Source organism: Labrus bergylta, chromosome 9 (genome assembly GCF_963930695.1).
Source record: "Labrus bergylta chromosome 9, fLabBer1.1, whole genome shotgun sequence".
NCBI classification, from domain to species: Eukaryota; Metazoa; Chordata; class Actinopteri; order Labriformes; family Labridae; genus Labrus; species Labrus bergylta.
In genome coordinates, this window is record NC_089203.1 from 16,412,116 (window position 1) to 16,426,886 (window position 14,771).

General features: G+C 40.0%; 1 protein-coding gene across 33 annotated transcripts in view; it reads right to left on the reverse strand.

The window, feature by feature from the left end:
• Positions 1 to 304: 304 nt before the first annotated feature.
• Positions 305 to 14,771, reverse strand: part of LOC109990510 (protocadherin alpha-C2) — a 196,522-nt gene continuing 182,055 nt past the window's right edge. For all 33 annotated transcript variants that reach the window (XM_065958484.1, XM_065958483.1, XM_065958488.1 and 30 more), the window contains exons 3-4: positions 12,266 to 12,351; positions 305 to 3,466 (exon numbers count right to left, since the gene is read on the reverse strand). In XM_065958484.1, the coding sequence (XP_065814556.1) occupies positions 3,159 to 3,466; positions 12,266 to 12,351 (394 nt within the window). In that variant the 3' untranslated portion in view covers positions 305 to 3,158. The remainder of the gene's footprint in view (positions 3,467 to 12,265; positions 12,352 to 14,771) is intronic.

Genomic DNA, 14,771 nt, shown 5'->3' on the forward strand with positions numbered 1-14,771 from the left:
GTATTTGAAAATTATGGACAAACAGTGACTTCAAAAATTGTCATACAAACCTTATAAAGCAAAGACTATATAAATTCAATCATATTTTTTATTTTCACTTATCTTTAGCACACACACACACACACACACACATACACACATACACACACACACACACACACACACACACACACACACACACACACACACACACACACACACACACACACACACACACACACACACACACACACACACACACACACACACACACACACACACACACACACACACACACACACACACACACGACAATAAATTCACATTTATTTTTAAGAAAGAAAACTTTATTAGTGATTTATAAACAAAACACATTACCACTGTATCCATTTAGGTAAAATTAAAAAAGTCAGAAAATAAATGAAATAAATGAAATTTACTACTTCACTGTCACGGTTGATGAGCGGGTGTACAAAAAAAGGGTTTTACAACAGGTCTTGGGCTAGTCCATTTTGGACAGCACACTTCCACCATAGTTCACCACCATACATTGGGTAAGAATGACAGCATGAACGCTCACTAAACACAAGCATACAATACATATACATTTTTTTTTACACTGGAATTTTTTTTTTTGTAATTTTCATTTTTTCTGGAGTGAAAGGGAAGTGAAAGCTCATCATAGGATCATACATATTTCAGTTACAATATTACAGTGTTAGTTAGATCATCATGTCAAAGCCGGACACAGAGTGTTTTTTTTTTTTTTTTTTGCCTTTTTTCTTGCTTTGCTTGTTCTCAAAAGCAAAAATCAAAGTTGATAAAAGAAAAATAATGAACTTGCGTTGAAAGGTATCACACTATAGCATTTACAAATATCTAAAGAGGTTTAGTGGATGCCATACAACATCTGTGGAGCGTGAAGATTGTAGTACATAGATGTTTGGCAGACAGAAGTACATAGAAATATCTCCTGTGCAAGTAATGAAGAAAAATGATGATACAAAAGAATAAAATCATAGCCATCTATCTATTTATATATATATTTCTCTATATAGTATGTGTTTCCTTAGAGCAGTACATGCAGCAGCCACTTAATGGAGTGACGTCATACAGAGCCGCAAAACTTTGGGGACGTGGCAACAAGTTACAGGCAAGGGAGTGAAACCAACAGAAGCAGGTCTTGAAGAACAAGTGCACCTCCTTTTTCAATATCTCCTGAGAGAGGATTGGTGGGATACAGCTGAGGGATAGAGATCCCTGTAGATGCCTGTATTTTTAGCAGTTTTCAATAACTAATGTAGAGACAATCTATGACAATTCTACGCTACATTTACAGCGTACATAAAAGCTAATATATGACTCAACGAACCTAAACAATCAATTTGGAGAACAACCTTCTTCTCTTGTACATGGAGGCAGAGGGCCAGCCCACGGCACCTATTACCTCACTTTCTCCTCGTCCTCCACCCCTATAATCAGCCTCATCCCACCTGGTCCCCTCTCATCTGTGGTTACAAACAGGAAATGAACAGCGTACTTGCAAGTTAAAAGCACTGAACCTTTGTGCACATAGAGAGACATCTGACAAGTGTTCAGGGCATAGACCCCCCCTCCCCCCTCCCCCCCTGAGTGGGCTTCCCCTGGCCTCATCCACATTACTCCATGCTGTTCTCAGCACACCACAATGTTCAGAGCAGCAGGGTCTGCAGGGGGTCTGTGCGAGGGTTAGGTGTAGCACAAATGGGAGTGGTAATGACAAGCAAAACGCAGTTAAAGCTATGAGGAAGAAAATAAAAAAGCCAGAGTATGCGATAGTGAATCTCTTTAGAGAAAAAAGATCAAGTCCACAAACTTCATCATCACATGAAGAGGCAGACAGTGGGATGGGTGACAGTAGGGGAAAAGGCAGTTGGGGGAGGGGAGGATGGCTTGTGGCAGCTTAGGGCGGGTACAAGGAGGCGAGCAATTGTAAACTCAAAGTTGTTGGGTAAGGATTGGTTGCTACCAAACATTCAAAGCAGAAAGCATCAGGCTTTTGCTGCAGCAGAGGGAGAAGTGGTGTTAACAAGATCTCAAGCCTAATATTATTTAAGGTTTGACCAGAGTCCGCTGCCTGAAAGCGAAGTCTCAAGCCAGCTGAGCTGGACTCTCCCCTCTGTGATCCTCAGAAGAGTGTGAGGTATCCTCTCATCTCTCCATCTTTTTTGTGCTCTCTGCATTCCTCAGTCGGGCTTCTGGCTTGAGATGAAGCGCTCTGTGTCCTTCCAAAGCAGTGAGCAGACACAGAGTGATTACAAAGGATGCTGCTTGCATCCTGAGAGAGTTGTTGTACACATGCGCATCACGTTGGAAACTGTGCAGGGCAAAAAGCTCGCAGTGTCAAGATTGAAAGAAGATGTGAGTTGATTTTCCTCATTTTTTATTTCTCTCCGTCTCTCAAAGTCCCCAAGTGCTTTCCATGTCTACTTTGTCATGGGAAGTGTGTATGCATGTTTGAATGTGTGAGCATGCATGTGTGTGCATGTGGTTTCATTGAGATCTCAGGAAACACTGTTGGTTAATACCATAGGACTCTGCAGCAGTGTCATGTAAGCCTTAGTTTCAGTGACTCTCCTGTGCTATTTACAAGTAGTGTGTGTCCAGCTCCAGATGACTAACATCTGTCCCAATCTTCTTTGTCGTTCTTCTTTTCCTTAGCTGGCACAGAGCTTTTTGTTGTTCTTGTACAAAGTATTTGTCTTCTCTCAGAGAGAATGGTTTACACATCATAGTTGGGGAGGGGTTAAGACAGAGGTGCCAACATGTCCAGTGGGTAAAGGGAGAAAAAATCAAGATGGGGGCAAAGAGTCGCCCTTTCTTGTTAAAAAAATGACTGACATGAGTTGACTCTGGGTGTTTAGGCACATAGGGGCATGGAGTAATAATCAATATTTTGTATCGTTTATCAAGGCAAGGTTATTAATTAACCTTAGTAGGGACTGAAGTTGAGATAAATCTTGGTAAGGCCAGTTTTATAACATATAGAACTTTAGAATATCTTCAGCGTAAATAGGTGACACATGAAATTTGTTATCTACGTATAATAGTATCCACATTTTCTTCTTGCCCAGTGGACTTTGGTTGGTACCTCTGTTTTAACAACGCCCTTTACTTCTTTGCTATATCCTTCTGCTCCTCTACTCATCTCCATCATCCTTCCCCTTATCCTTCTTGTCTTTCTTCTCCTTCTTCTTCTTCTTCTTTTTCTTGGCCTCCTCCTTCTTTCCAAAGGTGATGAAATCGCTCTTGTCGTCCTCTCCGCCCTGGTTCTGTCTGATGGATATTATAGCAGGGGAGCCAGGAATGATGAAGGCTTCTGGGGGAACCTCACCAGGTTTCAGGTGCTGCGGGGGTGCTCCAGGACCACCTGGGCCATAGCGAAAGTGCCAGCTGTTACTGTCTACGCCAGCACCCATTGGAGGGGACACCTCTCCCCCTTCAGGATCTGAGGAAACATAAAAAGACACGTGATGGGTTAATATTTGCTTCAAACAGAAATGTTTTCTTCCTCATTGACAACATCAAGTTTGAAGTCATTATACAGTACTCCAGGCACTAAAATGTTATTATCAAATTGAAATTTCTTGAGATTCTGGTATTTTGCATCTTATCTATGGTTGTACCCCTCAATACATATTATGAATGCTGTGTCACCAAACTAGCTTAAAAGCAAAACTTCCCAGTATCTGAGGTACAGAGTATGGTCTGTGTCCATGCATGCAAAATTAAGGAGTACAGTTCATAAAAATAGGAGATATCATTCATAAGAGAGGTTAATATTTATGAGGAAATGTATCAGTCTCTGAAGAGAAGGTGTTAATATGAGCAGGTAGGTACTGTAAAGTGGGGATTTTAAACTAATTGGCAAAAAAAAGGTTTATAATAGATCTGTGAACATATTATTATCTGACATTCTTTCAAAAAAACATATTTATTGGTTACACATTAAGCATAGATTTCTAATGAATACAGAGTGGCTTATTTAAAGCTGAGCTTTGCTGATCTGAGTACACCAATTGTGAGGATGATCTTTCATTTTGCATTTCATTGGATTTTTCATTTAATGAGTCCTTCAACATCAGTGTCACATAACTTTCTTAGAATGTTTGTCTAATATTTAAATTTAACCCCTTCTCTAAACTGCACTTATTGATTTACAGAGCATGCATGATGAGGCAGTATCAGTGAATGAGCGTAAAGTTAGCCGCTGCAAAGCAAAGGCACTGTGCAAATCAGCCCTTCACTTTCATCTCAATAAATGGTGCTCACTCTGTAAAAAACCTCAGACTACAAGGAAAGATCATTCATGTCCACAGCAGACACTGTAAAATAAAATTGGTCAATAATGAGTGGCATGACCATAAGGAACAGCCATGACATGCTATAACAGGGCGGAGGTGGAACTAAATGGGAGGTCTCTAATTGGGCAATGAATCAAGGCTCCCTCTATGCCAAAGCTAACATGCTTAGCACTGTGTTAGAAAACATTATGCCCTTTATCATAATCTTAAAGGCAGAGAAAGGTAATAACGTAAAGCTGTAAAGTTTTAGCAAACCCTTTTTATTACATTTGAGTTTTATCAGATACCGTTCTTTAAATCATACACAGGAAGACCTAGTGTGTTAAACTGATTTGTGTTTCAGTGTTCAACGAGTGGAATCATTACACTAATGTGTATCGTGAATACACTAAAACTTGTTCAAAAAAAGGACACTGGATATAACAGAGGACACAAATAAAAATAAAGTGAATCATTCAGTAAATTACGTTATTGTATGCTAGTGTGTTTATGTTAACAATGTCTGTGTGAAGGGTATAACAAAACTAAGCACAGTCTACCAGCAGTGACCTACTTGCCACAACTTGCCTCACGTGGTCCTTTTATTTCTTTTACTCCTTTCCTGAGCTCTTTCTAAAGGGGATATTGAACTGAGCATGCCATCCAACCAGAAGGAACAGTGTCTGGAAGATAAGCCTGACCTCATGCATACTCAGAGTACAGAATAGCAACCTATAATCTTATTTTACCTCATCAGACTCCAAATATATGCTCTTTGATCAGAAAGTTAACTATCATCATGATTAGAAGTGGCACATAGAAGATGAAAATAAAAAAGGACTTTGTATTGACAAGGGTTTGCCAATGTTAATTGGAAATATGATGAAATGGGTGACGCATTAATCATCATATTGCATCATTGAGACATAAAATAAGTCTCATATGATGTTAATGCATTTATTACTTATGCAGAATGAGGAATAATAAATACTAACGCAGTCACAAGTCACTAAAATCAATACGGTTTGATTTTGAATTGATGAGTTTATAATGTACCTATTTCATATATCATCCCTCTTTAGTTTTAATTTCTGCTGGGATTTACATTTTGCTAACTCTTCTTCATTCATACATTTCTTATATTTTTCCATTTTTAATTATCAGCACTCAGTGACAACTGCTCACAGACAAGACATTCAGTAAATCCATGGCAAACATGATGTCTCCTGCTGGGCATACAATCCAGATCAGTCTTAGAGGAAAAGAGCTGCTGTTAATCTTCTCCCTCTGCAGGGAAACTATCCAAATTGACGCAGACAATGGCATTGCATTTTTTTTTCTTGGGAAGTTAAAGATTGCAGGACTTCCAGGTTGAAATTTGTATTTTTCTAGCTATAACAACGCAAACTGAACAACGTTGACATGTCCACTGTTTTGGGCTCAAATGAACAAGATATTTGATAATTCTTCCTTGAATTTACATTATGATGACATTATTATCATTATTATTATTTTGAGATAATAACTGCTACATTGAGAAAAGGCAGGTCAGGTTTTTCAATAAGAACATAATTCTGCATTACTGCACTTGTCAGAATTGTCATTTTCAATATCACTTAAATTCCCTCAAATATATTTATGTAATCATGTTGGGACTGTCACACAAGAATTAAGTGGGTCATGCATTTGAATTGTTTCACATCACTATTTTCCCAAAAGCTCTCCTACTTTCAGCGACTTTGACAACAAAGCTGCAAGAGCCACCGAGAGGAGACAGAAGTTGACAAAGAGACTGAGGAGATTAGGACGAGACGGACAGGACTGGACTAGATCCAGTCACTGCTTCCTCCACACGGTGACACAGAGACAGCCAGAGTCACAGTCTTTTAGGAGGCGAGAGTCTTCCCCAAACTGATAAGTCCTCTTCTGACTCCCTGAGCATAAACATGACCCCTTTCCTGTAAACTCAAAAAGACGGCAAAAAAGGAGGACAATGGTGCAAAAAATACTGATGAAAAAACTGGTGCAATACTGGCATTCATGCTTTAAGGTGTCCAACCTCCTGCCTCTAAGAAATTACCTATCTAACTCAATGTGAAAACTTGATGAGACACCAGTGCCCCCATGGAAACTCACAGACATAAACAAAACAAAACAACACCCTCAGGAGCGATGAGTCATGCCAAGAGCAGAATAACAGATCGGGGTAAGTCAGGGCAGTGTAAATCTCTCGAAAGGGTCAATGTATCTGTCTGTATTTAAATGAAAAGACAAAACAAATCATAAAACACTCTGCAGTCCCGCAGCTGCAACACAAAAGGTCACATCATAGTTCTCACTGCTGTGAGGGACTCTTTTGTTATAATCTAAAATACATTTATCATGATATTACAAAAGTAACTGTGTGGTATTTGACATTTGATAGCAGCTCCCTCTCTATTTAACCACTTTCATGTTTCCTCACGCTGCATGACTTTTCACACTTGTTCTTTGTCTCTTCATTCATGATAAGAATACCAGACCCGCCTAAAACTGATGTCTATACCGCCATTACTTCCATCTAATTTGTTAATGTCTGTTGTAGAACAAAACTACATCTCTCCTCACCTCTCCAACCTGCCTCTATCTATTCCCTGCCAACCTCTCTCTCTGTCTCTTTCTCTCTCTCTATTGCTCATTTCCCCTGACCTTTAAACTAATCATGCGTGAAACTCAGCCAGCAAACACCCATCCCTCCCAGTTATTGACAAAAGTCTTAATCATGCCTATCAGTGTTTATGCTAACATTAATGTGATTGGGTGTTAAACAGCTTGTCCATCACTGATAACTACCAGGCACATTAGCACTGAATGTGGTTTATTTGTTGCCTCCAACTCCAACACTCTCTCTATGTATCTGTGACTTACACAATTTGAAACCCTCTCTCTTTGAAATGCTAGAGTGACACAAGTCCTTTTAATTCATTATTTTGTATAACAGATTGTGATTTCCTACATATCTCCCTCCGAGTTTTTAATCTTGGGAGTCTTCAGCACTGCATCTCTGTGTGTGACTGTCCCTTTGCTCCCCTGTTCCGCCCGAGGTTTTCACAGCCGCTTAAAATCACCAAAGCTCCATTTTGCCACGTCTACTTTATTCATCCCCTTGTCTCGCCCTACCGTCGGCCAGTTGGGCAGAAGCGCAGTAGAGCGCAGTGCAGCGTTACATAAGGAGCTGAGGGGGAGGAGGAAGAGGAGGAAGGAGAGGGGCCAGGAAGTACAAGGATGCAGATATGAAACATAATGCTCAGCACCAAAAATGAAGGTGGGGAGAAGGAAAAAAACGGGATACATAAATCTAAAGGTGCAACTATTGTTTCTCACCCATTCTATGCTGTGGAGAAATATGTGATTGTTTTCAATGTCAGCTCCGACCACACCTTTTTTCAGATAAACCCTGTTTTGTTTGTGTTATGTGAAGCATGTGCTTATTTTGATGAAAAACTAAAGAGCAAAATAATATTTTACTGTGTATTTTCAAAACCAATTTTTCAGTACTGTAACAGTTTCACTGATGACTCTGTAGGTGAAAGTTTTTATGCCTGCATAAGTTACTATACATTCCCCAATCTGCTAGCAATAAATGGAAGTTTGAAAAATGCATTATAATAGCTATTTGCTCCTCTTTTTGAAGTAATTATGCCCATGATATGAATACTTGAGTATAAAATTGTGTGTGTCTGTTTGTGTTTCACGCCAGGTTGAGCACCTTGCTGTCTGCTCCCAGATGAATCATGTGGCAGACGGTGGATGCAAGCATTCCCAAGTGACAGGACTCGACACACAAAAAATAAACCAATTGTAGGTGTACAGTTAGAGTGGGGTTTATGTGTATTAGTGAGCATTTATGTGGAATGTGTGTATAAATGCTAGGATACAAGAAAATAGAAAAATTGATTTTATCTCAGGTGCGAAAAAGAGGCAGCGAGCAGGGGGGGAAAACAGCGACAGTAAAGGTAAAGTAAAAAACAGAGAACATGTAACAGATGGGGCAGGGGGATTCAGTGGCAGAAACAGTGACAGCTTTGAGACTGTTCTACACTGCCTTACTGAATTGTGCCAGATATGTTTTCATATCAAACACAACAACTAGAGAATGCAGCTCTGAGGTAAGACACTTGCTTTGAATTGAATCAACTGTTTTTATCTCTTCTTAAACCTATCTCTTTGTGCCTTTCTAATCCAACTCAGAGATATCCCTCAAAATGTTCTCAATAACGATAAAGATAGGTCACGTTCCTATGCTACCTAGAAGTTCATATGGCTGAGGCTGTGGTGTAGCACAGGCATTCCTCAATGAATTGCCTTGACAGGTGTGTGCTGCAGTTATCACTGTTAAATTAAATCACACCTGTCTCCCTCTGTTCCTCTGTGAACATGTTTTAGTATTTATAGGCGAGTACAAACTGCAGTGAAACAAAAAACAGTAAACCTGCATCCACCTCTGCAGTACACCAACGCCCCAGTGAATGTAGGTCATTCTCTCTCCTTTACTCACTGCTCTGCTCTCTTCTCCACTTTACACCTTTTACCTCCAACTGTCACTTTCCTATCTCACCCCTCCCTCTTTTAACTTTGTCACTCCCCTGTGCTCGGCTTTAGCTTTGGCTTATGTATGTGCGTTTTTGTCAACACCCACTTTTGTCTTGTCCTTCACCTGATGCCAGAACCCCCAACCCCCCCCCCCCCCCCCACCACCACCACCCCACCCCACCCACCCCCCTCCACCTCTTTCAGCACCTTTTGTCTCCCACCATATGTTTGCACTCCCTGCTAAATAACAGCAACACCTCCCTCCCTCTATCTCCTGCCAATATTAGGGGCCATGAATGGTTGCCATGGAAACTACATCCTCCAGTGAGGCAATAGGACATTGGTAGGAGTCATGGTGACAGTGCTTGTGCTGATGGAGAATAATGCTGCAAGCTCTCTCTCTCTCTCTCTCTCTCTCCCCCTCTCCCTTTCTGTCTGGTCCAACCACTCTCCCCTAGCAACAGCCGCCTCATACAGCTTCCTCTCTCTTCCATTTACAGAGCTTTCGCTACAATCAATCATGTGTACTCCCCACCCAAACAGTTTATGTCCCCCCCGCTTCTGTACCTTACAAACCACCTGATCCTTTTTTGCTTATTCTTGTTTCCTTTCAAAGCCTTGCTTTGAATTTTGATGCAATTCTGCAAAGTTTTCTCTGAACCTGTGTGCCCTTGGTTTCAAGAAAAAGCTGTGAAATAGGGGGAGAAACAGAGAAGGAAGACAAAGATGGAGTGGGAAAAAAGAGAGGGAGAGAGAGTTGGACCGCAAGCGGAAACCCTGATTTCATTAATGTGGGTCTGTTAATCTGGGCGTGGGCTGCGCTCCATCTGTCACAGCAGGAGTGGCACACAAATGTGAACAGCCAAAACATGCTCATGGCGACACAGCCAAGAGCATAGACAGAGGAACATACACATAAAGAACCCCGCAAAAATAAGATTCAACAACACAGAGACACAAATCCAAATGTTTGCAAAAATCAGAGAGGAAGAAACAGGGGCCTTGTTGATTTACCTCTGAGTCTTCCATCGAAGCAAAAAATAGACTGTGAGGCACAACAGCACCCTGTAGGTTAAACAACAAACCAAACTCCCATATACTTCTGCTCCTCACCTCAGGACCACAGCCTGCCTAACCAACAGGATGATTTAGATATAAATAGCACAGACTATGAGTCATAGTGATGTGACAGGCCACATTGAATCAATATCTCTTTTTTTATGTGGCAAAATAAAGAGAACCAACATGAAAGTCAGAACATAAATCTCTCTAAATCTTGTTCACCAGACAAGGGCTTCAGATGTTAACGCTTGATGTGTTATCTAACATAAACCTGAAATTATCCAAAACAAACCCTAAAACCTGAAACTTCTTTAGCCCTCAGCTAATATTTCTATTATTATGACTAACAATGAGATAAAGAAAGGACAGTTAGCCCTGGGGTGAAGCAAGATTAGCGTGCACACAATGTGTTAGGCTTTATTAGACCACCTTATATCCTCACCAGCTGAGCTTGTTGCCACAGACCCACCCTAAAGACGTCACCATTGCCTGTTTTGCTCTTTCTCACTCTATCTATCTTCCTATCGCTCATGTTTTGAAGTGCCTCCAGGCTGTAAGTCCTCAGCCAAGGCAAGAAATCAATGGCAGAGCGGAGGAGGCTGTGTGTGCGCGTGTGGATAGGAAGGGACAGTAGTTAGTGTGTGGGCAATTTGTCTGCCTGCCCAGCCCGCCACCTCCTGTCTATAAAAGACTGACTAGTCTTTATGTTCTCTATTCTCATTTTAACTTAATTTTTCAAAAAAATAAACAACATCTTTATCGAAACTTAGTTGTGTCATCCTTGCTCAAGTCCTGTCATTGTACATATATTTGTCTAGATATCACACTTGCTTCCTCCTGCATTGTCCTCTATAAGGCAACTCTTTCCTCCAGTTCAACATTAGTCCATGCTAACCTCACTCCCCTGTCATCACAAAAAGCTGACAGCTGAATCCTCAATATAGCACTGAGGGTGCTGACATCTTATCTCATATGAAGTACATCTTTGGTCATAAATCTTGAGAAGGGGCAGGATATATAACACTGTATTCATTGAAATTGAATTTACAATGTCCATGAGATTTCATCTAGAATTGAGTAAGCTTTTGTTTGCAGTTTGTTGTGCTTCAAAGTGAAAGTTTTTACAGCACTGTTTTCTAAAAGCTTCAGTGCAGTGCCTGGCATTGGATGTAGTTGGCCAGGTAGATGTAGAATTATGTGTTTTTCTCTTCTGTTAATAACATTTTAGCCACGAGTGCAGAAGTGTAAACCTTTTCTGTCATCAAAAGTTACATAGCAAAATAAGAATAAATCACCATCTTCATGTGCTAGGTGCAAACTCCCCATATCAGTCTTTTCAACCCTTGAAATATTTCTGTTAACCTCAAAGATATAATTCTCCAAAAGTTGTAAAACGTTAAATTTACAGTAGACTGAATGGTTATCAAGCAACAGGCTAAGATCATGCCTGTCCCAGCTTACAGCTGATTCACAGCAGCACTGCCAATAAGTACTATTTTCTTTTGAACACTTGGCATTAGATTCAAATTTGCAATTTAATGAAACTGAAATGCCTGCTGTCTTAAATTCTCCTACATAGGAGCAGTAATAAATTATATTATCATGAAATTCTTAGTATGTAGAAAATATGTCATTCACAGAAACATTAGCTTAAATGTCAATACATAGAATATTTGGTAACTTAATAAATGGCATATAACAATATCGAACATGTCTTTTTTTGTTGCCAACATCACACATTCAAAGTTCTTCTTGTGTATACATTAAAAGAGCTGAGAGAGTGTGAGTGAGAGAGCCACAAAAGGGTGAGTAATTATTCTTATATTCTAATTTATTCTCTTGTTTGTCCTCTGTGGCCCAGTGGCTTATGCTTCTGTAAACACTTTGCTGATAATCCAATCGACTTTTAACTCACTCTCTTTACCCTTTTTTCCTCTGTATTGTCTCCCTTCTTGTTGCAGCGAGCAGAGATATCCATCTACGCCTACGTAGCCTGTGTCATTTCCGCTCCCTGCGGCAGTGGGAAGTGTTTGGAGTGGGCCGGGGCGATCTCGTATCTGATACCTCGGTTCTCCTCCTTTTATTATTCTTGAGTGTTTTGGTAAGTTTTTGAGGAATGTACAGTTCTTACTAAAATAAAGTATAAGCCTATGTTGTGTGCATCTGTGTCATACAGTATGTGTTGCACTGAGGTACATTAACTGTATGTACTTGTCACAATTTTGGAGCTTTAGGCTTGGTCCATGTGTGCTGAGCAGACCTCTTACTTTATTTTATGTTTCCATTCTACTTTGACTGGTTTAGGTGAGAGTAACTTGACCGATTCTTACCAGCGGCACTGGATGCAGTTGGCCAGTTCTGAACCAGGACCCCTTGGGCTCCTTGCATCACTGAAGACTCCTCCATATGCACCGAACTGGAACAGAAAACACAAATATGCACATATAACATGCTGCAAATGTATGCCTTCCAATTTTAAATACTAAACCATACATGGGAATCTACATGGGAAACTGAATGTTGTGATTATTTCATGGACAAATACAGATGCACAACATATGTACCTTTCTCATCTCTTTATGGTTCCTCTAAAGCACAATATTTTAAATTAAATCGTATGCACTCTGTGTGTGGGGACATGTTTGGGATACAGCAACCACACTCTCCGAAATGCAACATTGAGATTAGGATTAAAGCATTCACCCTACATTTTCCTCACAATCTCTGGATTATGGATTACAGATGGCTGTTCCTACATTTTCACACTCGCTCTGTGAGATTTCAGCACCCTCCCCTTGACTGAAAAAACGACGCACTCTCAGAACAGAAACAGGAATACTGCAACAAACAACACTCACTGCCAGTACTATATCTCAAAAAGGGAAGGAAGATGTTTTCTAGCTCTGACACTGTTTATTATTATTATTATTATTTTATTATTATTATTTATTTTAGTCAACATATTAGTGCATCTTTGCAAAGGTCCATTTGTCTCTTACAGTGAAAAACAGAAGGGAATCATCTCTCTTGAAGGGTCAGTTCATTCAAGTAACACAAACACTCTACAGCCTGGTTTACAATAACAGGATATCTAACCGTACATACACCAATATCTTTCTTTGAAATGGCTACTCCAGCAATTTAATAGTAACCTCTTTGATGATACATCTCAGAAGCAGATTTTTGTTGTTTTTAGCCCTAATTAATCTCTTAGGGGAAATTCAGGTTTCCACAATTTTATTGAGAGACATGCTATTCACACACATACGCCCTAAGATACAAACATGCACCAACAGCATCTTGGGACATGCACTGCCCTGAGCAATTTGGTGGTTTGGTGCCAAGGGCACCTTGGCAGTACTCAGGAAGTGAACTGGCACCTATCCAGCAATAAGAATGATTTAGATACTTTGATTCTCACAAGGACCTGAGATGGCGACCCTCTTGTTTTCAACCCAAGTCTGTACGCATTGAGCTGCTACAGACTGAGGAATGTAGTTAAAGACTGTATTCCTTATCTTGCCCAAAATTAAAGAGTTAATTATGATACAGAACTTAAACTTTAAGAACTTATTATTCTAAAAGTACCACTTAATAATATCTCCCTACTGTTTGCTCCTAATGTATTCACCCGTAATATTTCCTTAGAGTCTCTGAGTGTAAAACCAAGTCTCTCTGCTCTTCTGAGGCATTGTCTTACTTTTTGAAAACCCAAAGCTTTCCGTCTTTATTTGAGATCTGTATTACATTAACTATGAGCCCAGTTAAAATATGGCTGAATTTAGATTCATGTATAAAGCTGTTCTGCAAGGATAACAAAAAAGATGGAGGTGGAGACCATTTTAAGTGCTGCTAAGCAACAGCATCATCAAGGCACTCTAATAAAATATTAATGGCAACACTGGTGATGATGATACACTTCTCAGCTAATGTCAGCCCTCGTTCTCATTGCTCATCATCTCATTCTTTCCTCCAGCCTCTAAGCACAGGCTTTCTCAGCTTTGAAACCTTATTGTAAGGCTACATTTGTATTCTTTTAATTCAAAACTATAATGATCAACAAATAACAGTAGAGACGAAATGTTATCTATCAAAATGTGACATTAAATAGGTCATGGTTTGCATCCAAAATCTCTTATGAAAGCTGTGATTATAGATGCACAATTAGTGGAGCTTGGTAATGGGACATGGGGGATTGTCAACTTAAAGCACATCAGAGGTAGTGAGTCACTTGACATATTTGGCATATTGGACTGGTTAACACAAGCACATTAACTCTCATTAATCCCTGCTGTAATTATGAGGGAATTTGTGTATCATTAGCAACACTCAGATGGTGCACGGCCTTTAGTCTGATATCAACATCAAGCTGCACACATAAATACTTACAGTATACATAGTATGTTTATCTACAGTATACAGATAATGTATAATATGTAGTTTATTCATGTGTTATATATCTATCTACATAATTGAAAGGATTAAAATACTAAGGCACGGTGGATAGCAGGTAGGTAGAGAACTCATTAAGACAGTGACTTTTTGTGTAATTATGGTGCCATCTCATTAGCATGACCCTTGTTTTGGTTGGGTCCATCTGATCCCACAGCAGGTGAGAGCAGTACCTTATGGATAATGTGACCACGGGTGTGGCCACGTAGCAAACCTCACGTTCCTCATAGGCTATGTTTCCACCTGACTATCTGCCCTTCATCTTCCACTGACCCCCTCTCTGTCTGCTCCCCCCCTCCTGTCAGTCCTCCATCTGTCGATGGAAATATTGGGAGATCATACTTCATTTGTCCTTACTGTGCTGCTTCTCTCACAATTTTACTT